General features: G+C 46.6%; 2 protein-coding genes across 4 annotated transcripts in view; one reads left to right on the top strand and one right to left on the bottom strand.

The window, feature by feature from the left end:
• Positions 1-8,353, top strand: part of LOC108239168 (core histone macro-H2A.2) — an 8,825-nt gene extending 472 nt beyond the window's left edge. The window contains exons 2-9 of the mRNA XM_017421735.3: positions 1,688-1,865; positions 1,965-2,071; positions 3,689-3,886; positions 4,611-4,715; positions 6,456-6,555; positions 6,656-6,745; positions 7,740-7,914; positions 8,150-8,353. Of these exons, the coding sequence (XP_017277224.1) occupies positions 1,694-1,865; positions 1,965-2,071; positions 3,689-3,886; positions 4,611-4,715; positions 6,456-6,555; positions 6,656-6,745; positions 7,740-7,914; positions 8,150-8,315 (1,113 nt within the window). The 5' untranslated portion in view covers positions 1,688-1,693 and the 3' untranslated portion in view covers positions 8,316-8,353. The remainder of the gene's footprint in view (positions 1-1,687; positions 1,866-1,964; positions 2,072-3,688; positions 3,887-4,610; positions 4,716-6,455; positions 6,556-6,655; positions 6,746-7,739; positions 7,915-8,149) is intronic.
• Positions 8,354-9,637: 1,284 nt separating this feature from the next.
• gbf1 (golgi brefeldin A resistant guanine nucleotide exchange factor 1) overlaps positions 9,638-21,202 on the bottom strand; it is a 79,025-nt gene continuing 67,460 nt past the window's right edge. For 2 of the 3 annotated variants that reach the window (XM_017421723.3, XM_037973734.1), the window contains 11 exons: positions 20,909-21,134; positions 20,625-20,782; positions 18,963-19,212; positions 16,603-16,823; positions 15,328-15,478; positions 15,063-15,193; positions 14,105-14,206; positions 13,168-13,281; positions 12,901-13,078; positions 12,474-12,668; positions 9,638-11,398 (listed from right to left, as the gene is read on the bottom strand). In XM_017421723.3, the coding sequence (XP_017277212.1) occupies positions 11,118-11,398; positions 12,474-12,668; positions 12,901-13,078; positions 13,168-13,281; positions 14,105-14,206; positions 15,063-15,193; positions 15,328-15,478; positions 16,603-16,823; positions 18,963-19,212; positions 20,625-20,782; positions 20,909-21,134 (2,007 nt within the window). In that variant the 3' untranslated portion in view covers positions 9,638-11,117. The remainder of the gene's footprint in view (positions 11,399-12,473; positions 12,669-12,900; positions 13,079-13,167; positions 13,282-14,104; positions 14,207-15,062; positions 15,194-15,327; positions 15,479-16,602; positions 16,824-18,962; positions 19,213-20,624; positions 20,783-20,908; positions 21,135-21,202) is intronic. The other variant, XM_017421724.3, reaches the window with a different exon arrangement.

Below are 21,202 nucleotides of genomic sequence, written 5' to 3' on the forward strand. Positions count from 1 at the left end.
AAAAAAAAAAAAAAAATGGTGGGGGGGAGAGACGAGAAGGGGGCGGGCAGGGACAAGCTTAAAGAAATGGCTCGTTCTGTTAATGTTTGTAGAGGGGGGGGGAAGGCAGAATAACGCGCGAGACTGCCTCGCGGAATGTTTACGTAATGAGCGTTAGCCTTTGTGTGTGTGTGTGTGTGTCGCTGCCTGACGCCGTGTTTGACTTTCCTGCTTGTTTTTTAGGGACTGTTTAACGTCTGCGTAGCTACGTCGAGCCGAAGCTTTCCGCCTGACTGACTCGCTGTAGGCTCGGCTCGGCTCTGTGACGTTCAAAGACGCCGTCACATTTTCATTAACTCTCCCCTCCACCACCACGTCCTCCACCTCCTCCTCCTCTCCACCCTCGCTCCGCCGCACGCGCTCATTACGGCCGTTTGAAGTCGCGGCTCGCGCGTCAGATGTGGACGATGTGCGCGAGCTGCTGCTGAAGGCCGCAGCCCGTCCTCCTGCTGCTGCTGCTAATGCTGCAGCTGCATGTTTACAGGAGCCTTCCAGCTCAGCTGAAGGGAAACTAAACACAAACATGCAGACCTCTCCGAACAGGAGGGGGTCTGTGTTTTCATATTTACTACAGAGGTTTGTGAAATTAAAGGCACAGTGCCATAACATTGCCTCTTATTGTGCTGCAGCATCATAGAGGATCTAATAACTGGTTTAGTCGCTTAACATTGTCTTCCTGGCGCCATAATAGGCAACCCCCGTTCCAACAAAGTAAAAATGTAAATAAAAGCACAAACCCATATTTTACTCACAGCGGGGCATAGTAAACACGTGCTGGAGCTCTGAGATTGTATTTGTTGTCTGCGGGGCAGCAGTATTGATTTTTGTTTTGATGGCAGCAGCACGTCTCGGAGTTGGGGACACCGTGAGTCGTCTCCTCCTCTTCCAACATCAGTGTGTAAACGTCTAGGAGCTGAGGAGAGCAGGTTTTTTGGAGGGATTGTTGTCTGACGGAGGATTCTAGCTGTTCAGCAGTACCGGATCTTTGCTGGAGTTTTCATGTCACGACGCACTAAATGTTTTCAATCGGTCTGGACTGCAGGCAGGTCAGTTCAGCACCTGGACTCGTCTATACGAAGCCATGCTGCTGGAATGGATGCAGGATGAGGTTTAGCATCGTCTTGCTGAAATCTGCAAGGCCTTCCCTAAAAAATGTCTGGATGGGAGCAAATGTTCTAAATCCTGTGTATACTTTTCTGCACTGATGGTGCCTTTCCACATGTGTAAGCTGTCCATGTCAGAGGCACTAAGGCACCCCTATACCATCAGAGAGGCAGGCTTTTCAGCTGTGCCTCTCCAAAATGCTCTGTTTATCCTCTGTCCTCGTACTGACCTCTTCCCGGTTCATCTGATTAGTTCCAAAATGCTTGTTTTTCTTTTTACCATTTATTTCCACAGCCTTTTTCTGAGATGTGTCGGTGCCATCACACTCAGAATGACCTGATTTGTTTCCTAAAAACGACCCGTTCTTTTAGTTTAAACATTTGATATGTTTACTATCAGGACAAAATAGTAAAACCATTCGAACGTGTTCTAGTCGCTCATCGTGGCGTTGTTCCGAGTCCCCTCAAAGACAGTTTCCACTGATGATGTCACAGATAATCGCTTTCAATATTTGTTTTTTTGATCCGGTGTGCTTTGTGACCAGAGCACCATGTCAGCCAGAGGCGGGAAGAAGAAGGTGACCAAGCTGTCCCGATCCTCCAGGGCGGGGGTCATCTTCCCCGTGGGGAGGATGATGAGGTACCTGCGCACTGGCACGCACAAATACCGCATCGGCATGGGGGCGCCCGTCTACATGGCAGCGGTCATCGAGTACCTGGCAGGTAGGTGTGCCGAACGCGGCTGCTGGGGGATCAGGGTGAGTCGCGTTCACTTGGGGATTATGAGGGTGTTTTTTTTTTTTTGTCTGCTTTCTCTATAAGCTGAGATTTTGGAGCTGGCAGGAAATGCAGCCCGGGACAACAAGAAAGGTCGAATAACTCCCCGGCACATCAAGCTGGCCGTGGCCAACGACGAGGAGCTCAACCAGGTACCGAAAAACATCTCTGCATGTCTTTAAATGCCTCACCGTTGCAGTCAAAATGATCTGTTCTGGGTTTTTTTTTTTTTTTTTTTTTTTATGACTACTAACTGAACTCAAACCACTGATCTGATCTGCACATACAGAAGTTTATTAAAGCTATCATTTAAATCAACTAAACTAATATCCTAATTTTACGGTTTGTCACCAACTTGTACAAAGTTACTGCAGTCACAAAAGAAAAAAATCTACTTTTTCTGAGCTGTATATTCTAATTAGTTATATCCAAATCAAGAATTATTTTTTGTTCTTGATATCAATCCGAGTCATTTAGGATTACATATCGGCCGATACCAAATCTCAATCTGATACTTGCGTTATTTTGCCTTTTTCTTTTTTTATAACACATACTTGTAAGTTACACACCATGAGTACAAGTAGAATACTTCCAAACCAGAGACGTGTTGGTACAATCAACATTAAAAAGATGGGCTAAAGAGAGCCCAGTTAATGGGAGCTGCCTCGTTGTTTTTTTGGAACCAGAGTCTGTGCAGTTGGGATGTGTGGTCGTAAGCCACGCCTACTCCCCCCCCTCTCACAATCATTGTGTTATTTATTTGTTTAGTTATTTGACGCCTAAAAACTAAGTACAGCTTAACAGATCCAATCCATGCTTGAAAGAATCACCTGAATCGATAGAAGTCTTGGAAAAATGAAAAAAAAAGATTTGAGGTGTGTTTTTATTTTCCAACATTCGAGTAGAAATAAAGCGCGCTTGTATTTGAAACCGGTACATCAAAAATTTAGTTGCCCTGTCCAATTTTATGCAACCTGTGGGTAAAACGTCCGGGACAGAATGACACAAGGAGCAAAAGGCACGGACCGGCCTGTGCTAATAGTTTGTTAGCCTGTTAGCCACTTCATTAATCCAACTTTCAGTAACACAGGGAGATTGTTTCACTTTTACTGTAAACACCAGGGAGGGCCACTTATAGCAGCCGTTGCTGCTCTGGACCCATTTTATTTAGTTTTGGGGTAATAAAAAGCAGAAATGGCTCTTTAAATTGAAAAGGTTGCAGACCCCTGGTGTAGTGCTATTCATTTACATGGAGTTAAACCAGTACTGCGGCCAGCCTACAGGGGGCGCATGTCCTGTTTTTTGACTACAAGTCGACGAGTTTTAATAGATGTCCGTGGTTGACATCGTCTTACAGCAAACGTTTCACGGCGCATGCAGATGCGAAACCATAAAGAGCAGGTCAACAACAGCGGAGCGTAGTCTGGTTCTCTGACGGCTTGATCTGGACCCCGAGCCCATCTCCGGTATCAGATCGGGGATCCGATCACACGTTGCATTGCGTTTGTTCGTTCAAAAGCAGCTCAGAAGGGTAGAAAGTAGAAGAGGACCTCCTGAAGGCTTAAAGAGATAAGAAGAAACGCTGCCTGCAGATCTTCAGTTGACTGAAATTTGAATTATCCGCCACTAGATGTCAGCGTCATCCTGCACACTGCAGCTTTAAACTGCGCGGGGTACAAAGCCGGAGCCCCGGTTTTTCCATCCTGGTCGTCCTTATCGCGCCTGTGTAAGACCGAGATTTTTTTTTTTAAAAATGCTCTCTTGTTCAGCTTCTACGGGGAGTGACCATCTCAAACGGGGGCGTTCTGCCCCGGATCCACCCGGAGCTTCTCTCCAAGAAGAGGGGCAGCCGGGTGAAGGTGGACACCCAGGCGTCGGCGCCCGAGAAGCAGGAGGAGCGCTCGAAGAGCAAGAAGGTCGCCAAGTCCTTTAAGAAGTTCAAAGGGAAGCGAGGCCGCAAGCCGAAGGTGAGTCCACCCCCACCTGAACGGGCGCCGAACTGTTTAAAAATACCATTTTTTTTCTTTTTTTCCCGTCTGAAACAGGAAGTGGCTCAGTGAGTTTACAGGAATGTTTTTTTATTTTTAGTTCGGGTCTGCTCAGTTCACACACAAGTAAACAAGATCCAAACAGTCCAATCAGATCAGTACGGTTTAATTCACCCCACATCTATAGAGAGAGCATTTTAAAATGTTTCCCTAAAGAAAGCCAATGAACTGCATCAAGTTTTCGCTTCAGCCCCTGATCGTCTGTTATCTGATAAATGAGTAGCAGCTCTGTTGTAGAAACTCCTCCAGCTAATGAAGAGCTCCAGCTCTCCGATTTCAGATTTTTTTTTTCTAATGTTTTCCCGTTTTCTCCCACACCCTGCCGTCCGACTGAACGCACGTTAATATTGAGCTGATACAAACAACGCTTAGAGAAGACCTGGCAGAGATGAGTGAGCCGCTCTTACAGCTGGTGGTTGTGTTCAGGTGACGCAAAAGAGCCGATTTTCCTAACCTGTAACGAGCAAACTCATACTGTTACTATAATAACAATAATCAGCAGTAATCTGATTTACCAAGCCCTGGCAGACGCTCGACTCCACTTGAGCCAGCACACAGAAAGCCCCGATTAGTTCTCCTCATTCAGTCACTCATTTATCAGAGAAGTGTAAATGTCCCGATCCCGTTCTGTTTCGTGTCAAAGAGCGCAGAGGGCGACAAAGAGTCCGTGCCGAGCTCCTCCGTGGAAGACGGACCGGGAGATGGCTTCACCATCCTGTCGGCGAAGAGCCTGTTCCTTGGACAGAAGGTAACATTCGTTCAGCGCAGGTGACCGCAGGTGAGTCGCGGGGGGAGGCGTCTTGTCGGAGGAACGCCCGATCCGAGCAAATCATCCTGTCAGCTGTCAGATCGGTTCCATGTGCTGACAGCAGAAAGTCCGATCGGGAACCTGTAGAGCAGAGGCTGTCAAACTCAGATAGACAGGGGGGCCAAAATTAATAAGTTGGTCCTAGCCAGGGGCCAATCTCGATCAGTAGTTATTAAAAAAATACATAAATTAACCCTGGTTTTAGATATAATATCAAATCATTCATATAGAAAAAAGATACTTTTTCCTAGATATAATTTATTTACTTACTTTTATGAACAAAGAAAAATAGGTCAGACTTTAAAAGACACATTAACATTCATTTCTTATTCCTTTATCTTCATTATAGCAGCTAAAAAGCCATCAACAAAAATCTGATCATACAGCTGCTAACATTTACCTTTAAAACAAGAAGAAAATATATTAAAAAAAAAAACAACTCACTGTTACTCAGACGCACATTAACTCAAGTAGGATATCTGATATCCTTTCTTGGCTGCAGGTTTATCAACAAGAGTTGGATCGGCCCCGTCCCACGCTCTCTGTCGCTCTTTTCACGTCAAAATCAAAGCTTACTGACAATTTAAAGCTTCATTTTCTTGGCTCCAAAGTAACCGTCACGAGAAGACGTCACTAAACAACATAAGAAGGGACAGAGACTCGATTTGTCCCAGACTGGAGGGCCAGATCTAATAATATATAAATGTTATCTTGGGGGGCCCAGATAAAGTGATGCCAAGGGCCAGATCTGGCCCGCGACCCTTGAGTTTGACACCCCTGCTGCAGAGGAAATGTATTCACGTAAAGTTCAGTTTTATGCAGGTTCAGCAGATTAGTAATTATAAGATGTTAACGGGACGGATCAGATCTTTAGGAAAGGTGTTACACATTAAATATCTTACCTGCTGCAGATATTTCAGCTTGGAGAAAAGGAGCTTAATCCTTGTTGAGCTAACGGCTAGTCGGAGCAGACCGAAGTGGATTGCTGCCCTTTTTAAAACGACTCAGGTTTCAAAGATTTGGTAACGGCTTGTCTGTTTTAAAAAACTTGAATAAGCATCCATTCTGCTGCACACAGTTATTTGTGGGTATTTAAAGGGGAAATAATGGTGACTTTAAAATATTTGAGACTGGAGTCATTTAAAAGTGGCAGCAACGCACTTTTGGAATGACAAGCTAGAAGCCGGAATGAGCTTAAAGGGGATTTCCGCCATTTTAAAACAAGTCTGGTCTTAAAAATGTTATAGCAGCTAAAGCAAAAGTTTGTTTTTTTTCCCATCCCTTTAAGTTAGTTTCACATGACTTGGTCCAGCCCAGTGAAAGTATTCTGATATTCCTGCAGGAAGTGCCCCGGGCTACAGCTAGCTGCTGCTGCTGCCATTTGCGCTTGCAGCTAACCAACAGAATTAGATGTAAATATCTGTGTAAGGTGAAATCCATGGTGATTTATAAACCAACATCCCTACGGACCGCAGGGACATTTAGGAGGACGGAGTTGTAAGGTTGTTGGTCTGACCAGCCATTAGCTCATCATCCCTGTCAGCATTAAACTCCAAACTGAGGCGGTTCAAAGACTTATCTACAACTGAGTCAGTAAAAACAGTATTTCTAAAGAAGCCGAAGTCTGTCTGTCAAATTCAGCTGATTCAAACCTGCATCAGTGTGTGTGTGTGTTCCCAGCTGTCCCTAACGGAGAGTGAAATCAGTAAGATCGGCTCTATCAAGGTAGAGGGAATCATAAACCCAACAAACGCAGAGCTGGACCTCAAAGACGGAGTAGGTAAGGAGGAAGCCGGGTCGTGTCGCTCGTCATGTTCGCTTTACAAACGCCAAGTCGTTTTCAGCCGCTGACGCTGCCGCTGTCGCTGCCGTGCTTTCAGGAAACGCACTGGAGAAGGCCGGGGGCCGAGAGTTCCTGGAGGGCGTGAAGGAGCTGCGCAAAGCACAGGGGCCTCTGGAGGTGGCATCAGGTACGCGCCGAGGCGGGTCGTTCAGTGAGGTGAACATATGAGAGCCGCGTCACAAGAGAACTAATCGGTTTCAAACGCAGATCAGGAAAATCAAACGCTCTAATTGCGTGAATACGGTTTCAGCTGTCGCTCTTCGGTTCTCTTTTTTTTTTTTATATATATATTCACTTTTTGCAGTCGAACCACTTCTACACACTTTGTGCTGCTAGTTCAGCTCTTCAAATATCAGAAAGTTTGGCTCCTTTAAGTTTTTGTGACTTTCATGCTTTTCAAAGTATTTACTTTTAGCTATCAGCTCGCTTCTTTTAGCTAGCCTTTTGCTACTTGTAGCTTCTGCTACATTTAGCTTTTAGTTAACCGCTTGCTACTTTTAGCTGCTTTTAAGTTGGCACTTTTGTACTTTTGCTTGTGCTTTGATCTTTTTTTAGCTTTTAGGTAGTATTCGGTTACATTTCCTTTAGCTTTTAGCACGTGTTTTGCTCTGTTTAGCTAATGTTCTGCTGTGTTTAACTTTTCAGTTTGTTCTTTGCTTGTTTTAGCAAACATTTTTCTGCTTTTAGCTAGGGTTTTGCTTCTATTGGCGTTTAGCTTTAGGTTAGTGTTTCGCTTTTTTAAAGCTTTTGGCTATTATCCTGCTATATTTGTTGCTATCTTTGGCTGTTATCTAGCATTTTGCTTGTTTTGGCTTATAACTAGCATTCTGCTACTTTTAGCTTTTAGCTAGGGTTTTGCTTCTATTGGCTTTCAGCTACTGTTTTGCTTTTTTCAGCTTTTAGCTATATTGTTTACTACTTTTACTTGATATCTAGCATTTCACTTGTTTGGGCTCCTAGCTAGTGCTCTGCTGCTTTTGGCTCTCGGTTAGGGTTTAGCTTGTGTTGGCTTTCAGCTACTGTTCTGCTTCTTTTAGCTTTAAGCAGTGAGTGAACACACACACACACACACTTCAGCTCGGTGTTGCAGTGGTTTTTCCCCTCCTCTGCGTGTCCTGCAGTGGCGGTGAGCCAGGCCAGCGGGATGGCGGCCCGCTTCGTCATCCACTGCAACATGCCTCAGTGGGGCTCGGAGAAGTGCGAGGACCAGCTGGAGAAGACGGTGAAGAACTGCCTCTCGGCGGCCGAGGAGAAGAAGCTCAAGTCCGTGGCGTTCCCGTCGCTTCCAGCCGGACGGTGAGCAGCGCTCCCGACTCGCGCCCGTCCCCAAACTGCGCTGACGTTAACCCTACAAGCCTGTGGCGTGAAATGTTACTCTCCAACCATCTTTACAACGTCACAGTTTATATTTAAATGCTTAAAAAACAAACGCCGTCTGTCTCAGACTGAGGAGCAGATAATATGAAGTCCTTTTACCTCCTGACTGTCTCGTGTAAAAACCTGCCTCCGTCTCCCTCCCTCTCTCTCTCAGGAACGGCTTCCCAAAGCAAATGGCCGCTCAGCTCATCCTGAAGGCCATCTCCAACCACTTCGTGTCGTCCACCAGCTCCTCTCTGAAAAACATTTACTTTGTGCTGTTTGACAGCGAGAGCATTGGAATATACCTACAGGAAATGGCCAAGCTGGACACCAAGTGAGGAGCCCTTTCTTTCCGGGGGGGAGGGAGGGTTTGGTTTATTAACTGTTGCCGTTGGTGTGGGGGGGGCTTGGGAAACCGTCTTTGTGGTTTGGAGGGGCGTTCACGTTCATGTTCCACGTGTCTCATCGGGCATTCTTCAGATCTTTTACGTCTTTCCAGTTTTGACATTACTGTCCCTTATTTCACCGTTTCTGCTTTTGGTTTTTGTTTCGTTTTGTTGGTTGTTTTTTTTTTTTAAAAACATTCTGTGTACATCCTTTCTTTCTCGTCCCTGTAGTTTCTAATAGTTTACTAAAAGTTGTGACTCCCATTCAGCTTTGAAATAAATCTGATGTTTTACACCAAACTGAGAAGTATTTCAACCCGTCGTTTCTCTCTCTCTCAAAAAAAAAAAACACGTCTCAAAGAGCAAAAAGCCGTGAAAACAGAATCAAAACAAGGACAGTCATCCACTTCCTGTCTTCAGATGATCTACACGCCAAACAAAAACTGTCATTACTAATTATTTAATAAAAAAGTAAAACACTGAGTCCGCTCTCTGGATGATACAGGTGGGTGTTAAGGACATCAGCCATGACCTGAGAGAAGCAACTGTTGCTGCCCATCAATCTGGGAAGGGTTAAAGGTCATATCCAAACTATTTGGGGTCTACTATCCTACAGAGAGAAAGCTTATTTACAAGTAGAGAACGCTCCAAGGTCATCCTGCGCAAAACTAAAAAAAAAAAAGATCTCCATCTCACTCTACATGCCTCAGTTAGCAACTTAAGGGTTAAAGTTCAGCAATGTCCTTTGGACAGATGAGACAAGACAGAGATGTTTGGCCTGAATGCACAAAGTCAGAATATCAGCACAAACACCTCATTAAGTGTGAAGCACAGCGGTGGAGGGGTGATGATGTGGGCTGGTTTCGCAGCCTCGTGGCGTGGACACCTCGCTGTCATCGAGTCGACCGGGAACTCCTCTGTGGACCAACGAACTCTGGAGTCAAACGTGAGGCCGTCTGTCTGAAAGATCGGACCAAAGCGGGTCATGATGAAACACAATAATGACCCCAAACACAGCAGCTGATCGACGACACCATGACTAAAAGTTCCTACGGCGCGATCGCCGTTTCAGCTGTTCGTGGTCTGAGGATGCATTTATAACATTTTGAAGCCCCCTCCATTCGTTGACGATACTCAAAGCTGTTCGTACTTCATGGCACAGACAGTTACACAACTACTTTAACTCTATGTTAGGATTAAAGCGGGTTGTAAGTATAAGATCAAATCTGAAACAGGCCTAAATTCAGTTAAAAGAAAACATCGCAAACACCTGAAAATCTTTACATTATATTTATTACATGGTAAAAAGCACATTACTTTTAATTTATATTTATATATTTGTACACATATTCATGGAATTCACCATTCAAGCACAAATGTAGCTCCTGATAAAACTACGAGTCCCGTAGAACAGATAAACCCACGTCGGTGGCTGGATAAGGCTGTAGTGTCACCCGACGAACACCTACTGGACTCCCAGCGGTCCGCCTCGCCCTCCCAGGTCAATAAATAACGTTAAATACCGGCGAGGCTGCTCCCAGGTCGGCATCGGTCAGATCGCAGTCGGCGTGCGGCAACGTCGCAACCGGAGCGGCCGAGTGGGGGAGAAGGGGGAAACGCTTCCAGGTGAGGTGAAGCCGCCAGCCCGTCCGGACTGGGAGGGGGGAGGAGCTTTAAAGTGACGTAGTGGGGCGAACAAGCTGCTGCTGTCCCCTGCCTGTCCGGCTTCACGCACCTTACCTGAAAGGGTTAGGACCGCAGCACACAGACGGGAAAGTCAGATTCGTTCTGCTTTAGGAACCGAGTTCGAACTCATCGTGGACCTGAAGGACTGCGTTCTGATTGGGGCTCACGGTGAGGACTTAACCCCCCCAAACGTCCGGCTCCTCCTCGAGCTCCGACGTCCAGGGAGCTGCTCGCTCTCGCGTGGAAGGTGTGCCCATAATTCAACATTTTCGTCTTTTCTTAATCAGCTCGAGCTCATAAGGGGGGGTAAAGGTAGGACTGAAACGGAGCAACCTGTACGTCCGCTTTACAGGACAGCACGACGGATTTTTTGTCGACTGAAACAAAAACTGACATCTGAACGGGGTTTGCTGTACAGCTCTGCTCCCCTCCTCGCCGACGCCTCCGACGCCCCGTCCGTTGGGACGACGAGGCGCTAAATACAACCTTCAGGCGGATGAGTATCCCAAATATATGGAGGTCTCAAGGTAAAGTGTCTCAGAGAAAGAAAAAAAAAACAACATGGCGGCTGTGAGAGTTGGATCCGTTTCCATTTCCCTCTTACCCCGTGAACGCGCACACACACGTACCGCGGCTTGTTTTGACCCCGTTCCACACACACGCAAAGGTTCGTTACCGCCACAAAATGCTACGATGTTAAAACCTGTGTGCAGCACTCTTTTACCAACTAAGAACAAATCTGTGTGCGGGGAAAAGAAAAAAAACAGTCAGTTGATCACTTTTATCGTCTCGATCTAATGTCCTAAGTTTAAACTGGCGAGAAAACATCCGCTAAACATGTCTTCTGTTAGTATATGAGCAGTACGTCTGTGTTTTAGACGCTGCGGTCATGAATTAGATTTAACTAGTCTGGATTTGTCCCCATTGAGTTCCTTTACTGAGTGGAGTTAGAGGAGCAACACAAAATGGCACAGAGGGAGAAACTGGTGTGTTAGAACAGAGATTTGAGGGGGGGGGTTCTTTAAACAAGCTGCAGGATGTTTTGTCTTCATGAGAGCAGGCGGACTTCTACTGGACCTCATCACAGGGCGACGGCGGCGACAGAGGCGACGACGACGCCTTGCCGGGCCCGGGGAGCAGCGGCACCGGCGACGTGGCCTCGATCAGGGCGGGGTTCAGGATGATCGGGAGGGACATGGGCGGCACGCCCACCTGCAGGGGAGAGGCCAGGGGCTGCAGGATCAGCGGGGGCTGGCTCAGAGCCGGAGGCGCCTGGGTGGGCGAGGGGCCGAAAGACGGCGGCGTGGGGGGGCTGCCGGAGAGCGGAACCGGGGAGGAGCGGTCGGGTCCTGCAAAGCAGAAAGAGACACGCCGAGATCTGAACACTTCTTCAGGCCTCGCACGGGTTTGGAAATTCCTGATTCTGATTTTGAGTATTTTCTTTTTGTGAGACATCAAAACATCTGTAAAATCGCTCTGAATATTTCTACAACAGTTAGTTTATTATCTGTACGCTTCAAATACCTCAGAAATGAGTCTTAAGTCCTAAAACCAGTGTAAAAAAAGTCTTCTTACAGAAGAATTATGTTCTCTTGGTAAAAGTGAGTACCAATTTATAGAAGGAGAAATGCTACCTTGTGACTGAGAAGTTGCATACTGTATGTGTAACATTAATGTAGCACAAAAAGTAAGAAAATTTGTGTTTGGTCGACTATTTCTTTGTCATAATAATGCTTCTTGGTAATAAATCATATACAGTCGGGTTTATTTTTCCTTAAATGGTGCCACATGTGGAAGGAAAATGCATTAGTGGGTTGAGCAGCAGAGTTGAGTGTGTGGGTTGTGTTCATGAGAAACTTCTCTGCCAAAAAGCTCCGTCTGTTATTAACTCTTATTAACTCTGAGCTTTTGATACCTCAGGTTCCAAACTGGCTCCGGACTGTCAGCACCTTTGAGCAACCAGTAGTAATCCCATTTTCTCCACAGCCTGGGACCAAACTCCGTCCTTCATGATTGCAAAACGCCCAGTCGGTTCATTGGTTTATCGGAGACCACAATGTCTGATAAACCCTGATAAGCAGTTTGTGGCAGAGAAGATTTCCATGGGCTCAAGCCACAAATGCGTCTTCCTAACAGGTTTATTACAGAGAGAAGTTGTTACAACAAAAATATAATCAACCAAACAGAAACGCCCTTACTTTTTGTGCTGAGTTTAGTTAATAATGTGCAGTTTTACAGCCAGAAAAGTGTTTTATATAAAGATGCATCAACATAAAAGGGGACTGAAGGAAACCTGTAAAGCCATACGAGTATAAATGAGTCTGAGCTCTCAATCGATCTGATGGCTCCAACTTGAAATTAAAGGGCTGATGTGGAGTGTGTCGGTGTGCGGCTCCTGCTTCGCCGTGTCGTGGCTGTTTTTACCGTTGGCGCTGCCTGGTGGAGGCTCGTGCGGTGACTCTGGCCGACTGGAAGCTTGAGTCTCTGCTGGGGTGACCGGGACCGGGACCGGGACTGGGGAGGGAGGATGGGGGAGAGGTGGAGACGCCTGAGGGGACGGAGGCCGACCTCCTGGGGATGTCGGGTGCACGGCTTCGGCTGCAGAACCAGGGTTTGACTCTAAAAAAAACAAAACACAAATGACGCAAATTAAACACCAGCTTGTGATGCTATGATCTCTGTTTATGTGACAATTGCAGATCCTGGGAAAACACTTTGCACATCTATTGCTTCTGACTGGAACCATTTTTTAGCAGGACTTCTACATCTTAAAATTTGAGAGTGAAAAATGCTAAACAAAGTCAAATAAAACCACAAGCTCTGCTGCTTGAACTGCTGTGGCGCCGAGTACCTGGTATGACGGTCTGCTTGAAGAGATCCTCCCTCAGGTTGGGCAGGAAGCAGACGATTCGCTCCCACGTGATTTCCCACAGGTCTGAGTATCCCGTCCTGGAGTCGGTGCTGTGGAAAATCCCCGCCGTGTCCATCACCAGCAGCATGTTCTTCAGCGACTCTGGGATCGCCTCCAGCTGCGCCCCCAAAAAACAAAACATCCGTGATTAACTCCTTCATCAGACGCGAACATTCAGCCGTTTCCGCAGAAACGCGTCGTCCTCACCAGTAAGTCGCTGGACCCTGCGTGCATGTACTTGTCCATAAAATCCAGAATGGTGAGCCAGAGGGCAGCGAAGGTGGGCAGGGACAGCAGCGGAGAGAGGTGCTGCAGGAAGACCTGGAGAACACAGCAACAAAGGATAAAGGAAGAAAAATAAATATAATCTTTAATAATAAAACTAAAACAAAGCTGTTTCAGTGTTGCATAATAAGAATTATAAGAAAACACTTTGAGAAGGCTGCACCGTGAAGCAAGATCAACACTTCAGCCGGCTGACAGTCAGACTTCTCAGTGTCACAAAGGAGCAGGGTTAGAGCTCCATGGTAACGGAGGCCGAACTGATCACCTGCTTCGGAGCAGGCGACCACACACAGGATCAACAGGGCATATGGATTCTAATCTCAACTAAAATGGTCCCTTTTCAACTTGAACACACTCACAAGCCTATATACTCTGTCCTTAACCCTCTGGGGTCTAGGGTGAAACTGGACGTTTTTTGGACTATTTTAAATTTGCTTTATATTTCACCCTAAAAGTGGTTAAACCTGCCATGTTTGGAGTCATTTTTTTCAGCACAACCTCCCAAGTGTGAATTTCAAGTAATATTTTACTTTTGACCTACTGTATTAACACAACAGACCTAAAATCCCACAAAAAACATAAAATCCGAGTAGAAATTTCTTTGTTTTTTTTACTATAAAAACCACAAACATACTTAATGAAATGTTTTTACAACTTAGAATGCAAATACAATCAGTAATATTCATAAACACATGAACAAATTGAGCAAACGACAAAGTTATTTACACTTTCTCCATTAAAGGAACAGAGGATGAGGAGAAAGTGAAATTTTCTGGACCCGGTGGAAAAAGCTCAAAGTAAGCGGCTTTATGCGAGTGATCTAAATGAAACGAACGACACCGCGTTCGTTGCCCCTGACCTTTGACAGCAGTGTGCAGGCTCTCATTCGGGTCTCCTCCATGCCGCCGACATCTGCAGGACTGATGTTGTCCAGGAGCTTCGTCAGCAAGGGGAACAGAACCTGCAGGCACACGCTAAATCAGCCGGATTCTAAAAATATTTACATGACAATTTTTATTTCAAAGCACTTTTCTGTAGGCACTGTTAAAACACAAACAGAATATAAAAAATAACAACAAAAAACAGTAAATGTAAACAACAAAAACAATATAGTTGAATGTGCAAAAAAAAAAAAAAAAATGGAGAGGATCCTATTGAATTTTGAGGAGGAAGCTGATTAGCTTAGATTTTCCAGAGTCACGGTGGTGAGGCGGGCGAAATGTATGGCGCGGTGGAGAGGGGAGGCAGAACGGAGGGGACGGTGATATGCACAAGGTCAGATAAACATGGAGGGGCGAGACTGCGGATGGCTTTTAAAGGTGTAGTGTCGTAAAAATAATGAGCCAGAGAAGCTCCTGCAGGACGGGAGGGATATGATCGTAGGACCAGCTGTGGCTCATGGACAACAACTGGTCCACAGTCAGCAGGCTATGGACAAGGATGGCAGTGGAGCGTGGGGCGAGAGAAGAACGGAGGTGGTTAATACTGCGGAGGTGGAAATAAGCAGACGGAGGATGACTCCCAGACTCCTGACCAACAAGGACGAGTTCTGTTTTATCACCGCTTAATTTAAGAGTAAGTAAACCAGTCAGTGAGGATGGAAGGTGGGAGGTTAGAATCGGGTTTAGTAGACAAGTAGACCTGGGTGCACCGTACGTAACAGGGCAAATGGATACCAAAGGTTATGAAAGGTATGACCTAAGGGAAGGAGTTAGATGATGAAAGGAAAAGGTCCAAAGTTCTCAAGAACTTCTCTGGAGTTTTAATCTGATATGCAGCTCTGTTGAGCCAGCTATAAGAGGCTGTCCTCTTCGCACCTTGTTGAAGCAAGACTCCCACTCAGCCGCATCGAGGGTCTGCAGGTCGTGGACAAGCAGCGCTCTCTGCAGGTAGGTGAGGGCCTGCATGCGGACCTGCCGCCTGGCGTCGCAGCACAGCCAAGCAATACCTGGAGCGGGGGAAACCAACGACAAAACATCAGCAACGAACTGGCTTTTTAATTCAATTCAAACATTTATATTTAGCATGAACCAGTTAAAAACATTCCCCGTCTATCTCCGGTCCGAAGTGCCGTCGTCTCACCTTGCAGCAGCGGGCACCAGCAGCTGGTCCACAGCGTCTGTGAGTCTGCTTCGATCTTCTTGCCGGAGGCCTCCAGGTGGCGCTGCTCCTCTGCCCAGGAGCTGTAGATGCTGGCCGCCCGGGTGTGCAGGGTGTGCATCAGGTCCAGCAGCTGCGGGGGGGCACAAACGGGGTCAACGGTGACGTGGGTTTTTTTTTTTTTCTGCGTAAAGCACCGAGAGCTCAGGGTGGCGGGTGAAAGCGAAGGAACGGAACAACTGGATGGACTTTTAGGTTGAATCGGGTCACAGAAACAGCAGGAAGGAAGTTAAACTTACAGAGTCTGAAACAGTCGGGTCATCACGTCTATCATGGATGTAAGAACATACAGACTTGGTGCCTGACAAATGTTTGTTTTAAAAAAACAACTGCTGTAAAACCTCCTTAAACTCACTTTGAACCAATTTTCTTCACTACATCTAGTCATTACATCATGATCTTAAGCTCTCCAGGTGTACCCCACCTCCTACTCACTCAGGACCCTCATCATCAAAGTGGTTCCAGAGAACAGATTGATCTTTATCGTGTCCGCCTTCTGGATCCAAAAGAACCCCAAACCTTTTTGACTCCAATAAACTTCTAAATGTCTGCTGTGGCATCTGGCAACGAGCTGATCGCAGGAGAGCCTTCAAGTCCCGGAAGTCGTGAGCTGAACTTTCATGAACTGGAACGTCCCTCAGACGATTGACTGGATTGAGCTCTGGAGAATTTGGAGGCTTAAAAATCAACACCTCAACTTGGTCAGCAATAGTTTCTAGGTACATGGACAAAGGACCAAAGATCACACTGCCTTCACTGGCTTCTTTTCCTCCCATAATGCTTCAAAGTGCCAAAGTGTCATCCCAGATAGGCGATGAACTCAACCAGCCGTAAGACGCCGAAGAAAAGAAAAGAAACGAGCAGAACATTCTTCCTTTGTTGGATCAAAATGGACACCCCTGACTAGTCAATCACACCAAACTCTGACACCTTTCTGTCACAACTAGCGTTTGGTTCTCACCACCGCAGACCAGGGACATCCCACGAGTCTAGACACCACAAACTGACCTTGGTCAAAATCCGTCCAACCCTTAGGTTGCACGTCTTGCGGTTCTGTTCTCTAGAAGCAGGACGTTCTCTTGTTGAGCGGCACAAACTGCCGGGTGCCTTTGGGTTGTCGTGTCTGCAGCGAGCGCGAGAGGCAGCCGCGTCGGAATCGATAAAAGGTAGAAGGGTAAAGAGGGCTGTGGTACTTACGTCCTGACTAACCTGTAATGACACAGTGTGATAGCTGGCCGGGACGCCCTCGTCCTCCTCGTCGTCACTGTGGGAGCGCGACGGACGCTGGCTGAACGTCCTGCCGCCGCCCCGCCTCGTGCCGCCTGCGGTATCCTTCTCCCTCCCGCCCGCCTTCTTCCTCAGCCGGGACTTGGAGGGGTCGTACTTGTGGCTCTTCTTCTTGTCGTGGTTCCTGTAACCTGAGGGGAAAATAACAGTTGAGGAAAAAAGTCCAAATCAAAAAAATGTTTCTGAATTAAGACCTAAAAGCAGAAATATCAGGGCACAGTTTGCATCTGCAGTTTTTTTTTTTTTTTGTGTCAGATCACAAATCGTCTTGCTGCACAATCCCAACACGACAGTCCATCACAAACGCATCATTCAGGTCTTAATGGATGAAGAACAGACGTTCCTTTAAACTCCATTAACTGTATCAGAGAGGAATCCCGGCCGGGGTGGCCCTTCGAAACCAGCGAGTGACATTTTGGGCCTAATCGATCATCGCTGGATCTTCTTATTTTCACACTTTCAAGAAAGAGACGGACAGATGTTCTCCTTCAGGAGTTTCTGGTGGAACGCAGGAACCACGGTTCCATCTTATACAGCAAGCTGTCCAGGTCCTGAAGTGGCAAATCATAAATCATACTGCCACCACCGTGCTCCGCTGTGGGAATCATGTCCCGTTTCTGAAATGCGGTGTTAGTTTTACACCACGTGTGACGGGACGCCTTCCAAAATGTTCCACTTTTGTCTCGACAGTCTGTGGAGCATCTTCCCAAAAGTGGCGGGGATCATTACGATGTTTCGAAGCAAATGTGAGACAAGCCTTTTGTGTTTTGTTTTGCTCGGCCATTTCTGCCCTTCGTCTCTTTCTTTCTTTCTTTCTTGATGAATCACGAACAACGATCTTAACTGGGACGAGCGAGGCCGGCAGCACTTCAGATGACGTTCTGTGATCTCTTGGGACTTCCTGGATGAGTCCGACGATGAGGCGGTGTTGGTCGGGAAGCTGGTAACTCCTGGGAAGGTTCGTCACTGTCCCACGTTTGCTCCATGGCTCCGTTTGAGCGGTTTCCTGATTCCACGGGGTCGGGCAGATTCGTGAAATTAAACTCAGCTTTCCAAAAATTATGCGATTAATCAGAGTTAATTCATAAACTAACAAAGGGGCGCAGGTAGTTTTTTCACACAGGGACAGGTTGGCGTGGAAAGCTTTTTTTCTCCTCTTAATAACTGAAATCATTTGAAAACTGCATTTTTTATTTAAGATTTAATTGCTGATCTGAAGCATTTTAAGGGGGGCAAATTCTTTTACACAGCACTGATTATGATTGGACTTTCTTTATTTTTTTCTTCATTTGGGTAAAGAAGGAATTTGCACATCATTAGTGCCAAAGTTACAGAACATTTGTATGCAAAATGACCATTTTGAGCACCTCTTACTCGTAGTGTATGTTTATATATTTGTAGCATGTTTTTCTGACTGTGTTTTCTGCTAAACTTTTAAATTTACAGAAGTTTCTTTAGTTTTCCTGGAGAACCTGACAGCTGAATTTTCTGTTCAGAAGCCAAAGACTGAATCCTCACTTTGAGTACTTTCTGCCTCAGAAACTGGTTAGTAAAAGCATGAAGCAGTGTGGAGTTTTGCCTATATGTCCTCTGCTGATTACAGCACCAAAGGTTACTTACAAAGCAGATGGTCCGATAATCAGAACGACTGCAATCCGACTGAGCAGTCCCCAAACTTTCCATTTCTCCCGAAACCCCCTTTTAACAACAACATCTACAGCCCAGCCACAAAAGCTCGACAGACTAATAGCGGGTTTTGCACCTTCTATTAGTATCTTAGAAAGATTAGCGCTGCGCCTCGACCGGGGCCCTTTGATGAGAGCCGCTGCTTTTGTTCCGACCGCGTAAAGCTCCGCTGACAGCTCGGGTCCGACGGCCCGAAGCCCTACGAGGAAATGAATAGGCGATCGGCTGCGCATGAAAGGACGAGCGCGGGGGCCCGCCGTTCCTCAACTGTAATCCGTATATCACCTGCGAGCAAATAAAAGATGCTGGCGAGGTTAGAGGGGAGATGAAAAGGCAGACAAAGAAAGAGGAAGGAGGAGAAAGCCTGGGCCAGGTGGCAACTTTCAAACATAAAGCAGAAAGAAAGATCGGGTTTGCTAATAATTATCAACCTGCGGTACTGTTAGATTGGTCACTTAACGCCACATTGTTGTATCTAGCTGTTCGTGGGTATCTTTTCATTTTTCCTCCTCAGCGGCTGGCAAACAAAGTGTTCCTGAAAAGCTCTAAAGCTCTCCCCCCCCAGTTGTCCTCGAACGCCTCACCTCCGTTGAGGCTGGCCTCCACGAACACCCGGATGGCTCGGACGCACAGCTCGAAGTTGTCGGGCGTGACGTGGGCGGCGTCGCGGACGATGAAGGACAGCGTTTCCACGCACTTGATGAGAGACTTGGTGTCGTGCTGGCCCAGGTCCTGACCCAGAGTCAGACTGTACTGGTTCACCAGCGGGTGATTCAGCTGAGCTTTGGAGTTCACCTGCGGGGTCTTCGCCGCCTCCAGATCGTCTTTCCCAACCTAGAGGTGGTAAAAAAAAAAAGGGTCATCTCGTTAAAAAATGCTTAGACTTAAAGCATCCACAGATTCTCAGTTTACATTACAAGCTCTAAATGTAGAAAAGAAATCTCCGAAAGTGCTGAACCATGGGGAAACCACTGGACGATTTGCATCTGTGAGAGGCAAAACTGCGTGAATGAGAGCAGCTGATTCAAGCAGACGTTTTTAAGTCAGCGAGCACAGCCTTACTGTTCATTTTCCAAGTTTACAAATCGTTTTACTGAGGCGGGAAGAAATGTCAGTCGACAGGAGGGCTGTAACAGGACATATAAACCTGATTTTAGGATCATGGTACGGATACAAGTTTAACACAACGGGGGAAAAAAAAATACATGCCAGATGTGATTTCTCTCCCATTTCTCTCCCAACAACCTTCGTTTATGAGGCTCTAAGGTAGGATATATTTTGGCCTGGGCTTAAAGTAAAATAAAAAAAGGAGAACACCGAGCCGAACAGCATTTCTTGATGTGAAAATACAAAATAAAGAAAATGTTTCTAACGTGCCGTTCACACCTGGGTGGCACTTATTAAATGCAAGAGGGCAGCTCAAAGCTTTCCATTCCATCATCAGAAACTTCTCACACTGATGATCTTAAACAGGCAGCTCTTCAAGCTCCTCTGTGTTATATGAACGTCTTGCTTTGCTTTAGTGTACAGTGCTTTAGATAGTATCGTCCTCTACTCCTTTTCTATCATGGAAAAACGCATTAAACAAAAAACGTGAATCCACTTTTAGATGCGAGTGGTGACCCTGATGCCTGTACTGCGATGGTTCGGTACGAATACTGTATTTTCCGCACTATAGGGCGCACCGGATTATAAGGCGCATCGTCATTTTTGTAACTTCGCGTGGACCGCCTTCCATTCAAAATGGATGATTTCGGTGCTCTAGCGCAGTGGTTCCCAACCCAGGTCCTCGAGGAACACTATCCTGCATGTTTTCATTGTTTCTCCTCTCTTCAGCAGGTCTTTAAGTTCTGAAGAAGCCTGTTAATCACTCATTCATTCAAATCAGGTGTGTCAAAGCAGGGAAACAACTAAAACATGCAGGATAGAGTTCCTCCAGGACCAGGGCTGGGAATCACTGCTCTAGCGGAGCTGGTTCGCCTGTATCAGCATTTATATGATCCCTCTATGAGAGATCACAAAGATAAGACATTATGACTTCTTACATATATAAGGCGCTCCGGATTATAAGGGGCACTGTCGTTTTTTGAGAAAATTGAAGGCTTTTAAGTGCGCCTTATAGTCCGGAAAATAAATTGTTCCACCGCTAGTCATACAAATTTCTGAGCATATTATTAGCTTAGGAAGGTTCAGAAATGAACCAATTCTGTGTGTGTGTGTGTGTGTGTGTGTGTGTGTATACGGACCATGAGCCAGCCACTGCTTGCTACATCCACATCCGTTGTGGAGCGAGGCAGCCTGGTCTTGCTGTGCTCCGTGTAGACCTCGGAGTCAGACGTGTAGCCACGGTCTAAAGTCACTTCACTGGGATGATGGGAGGACAGCTCGCTGTCTGACTGGGCCCCTACAGACACCGGCAAAAAACAAAGCCCTTTTTACCAACGAGCGTTCCCGCCTCGTCGTTTCACACGTTCAGGTCCGGCTGCCGCACGAGGTCACGGAACTGCCCGCTCACGCCGAAGCGCCGAACCTGCGTCGTTGTCGGCGGTGGTCGCGGCGATCTGGAAGGAGGCGGGCGGCTTCACTCCGGCGCCGATGCACTCCAGCAGGGAGAAGAGCGTGTACCAGTCGTCTGTGCAGTGGATGTTGGCCGCATTCGTCTTCAGCAGCTCGTGGAGGCCGTAGGCCACCTCCCGGCTGACTCGGGACAGCACGTGGGGTTTCATCATGAGGAGAAGGCGCAGCGAGAGGAGAATCTACGTAAGACGACAGAAAAAAAACGAGTAAGACGAAACAACTCCACCGGCACACTATACGAATGGTG

This window comes from Kryptolebias marmoratus, linkage group LG22 (genome assembly GCF_001649575.2).
Source record: "Kryptolebias marmoratus isolate JLee-2015 linkage group LG22, ASM164957v2, whole genome shotgun sequence".
Lineage (NCBI taxonomy): Eukaryota > Metazoa > Chordata > Actinopteri > Cyprinodontiformes > Rivulidae > Kryptolebias > Kryptolebias marmoratus.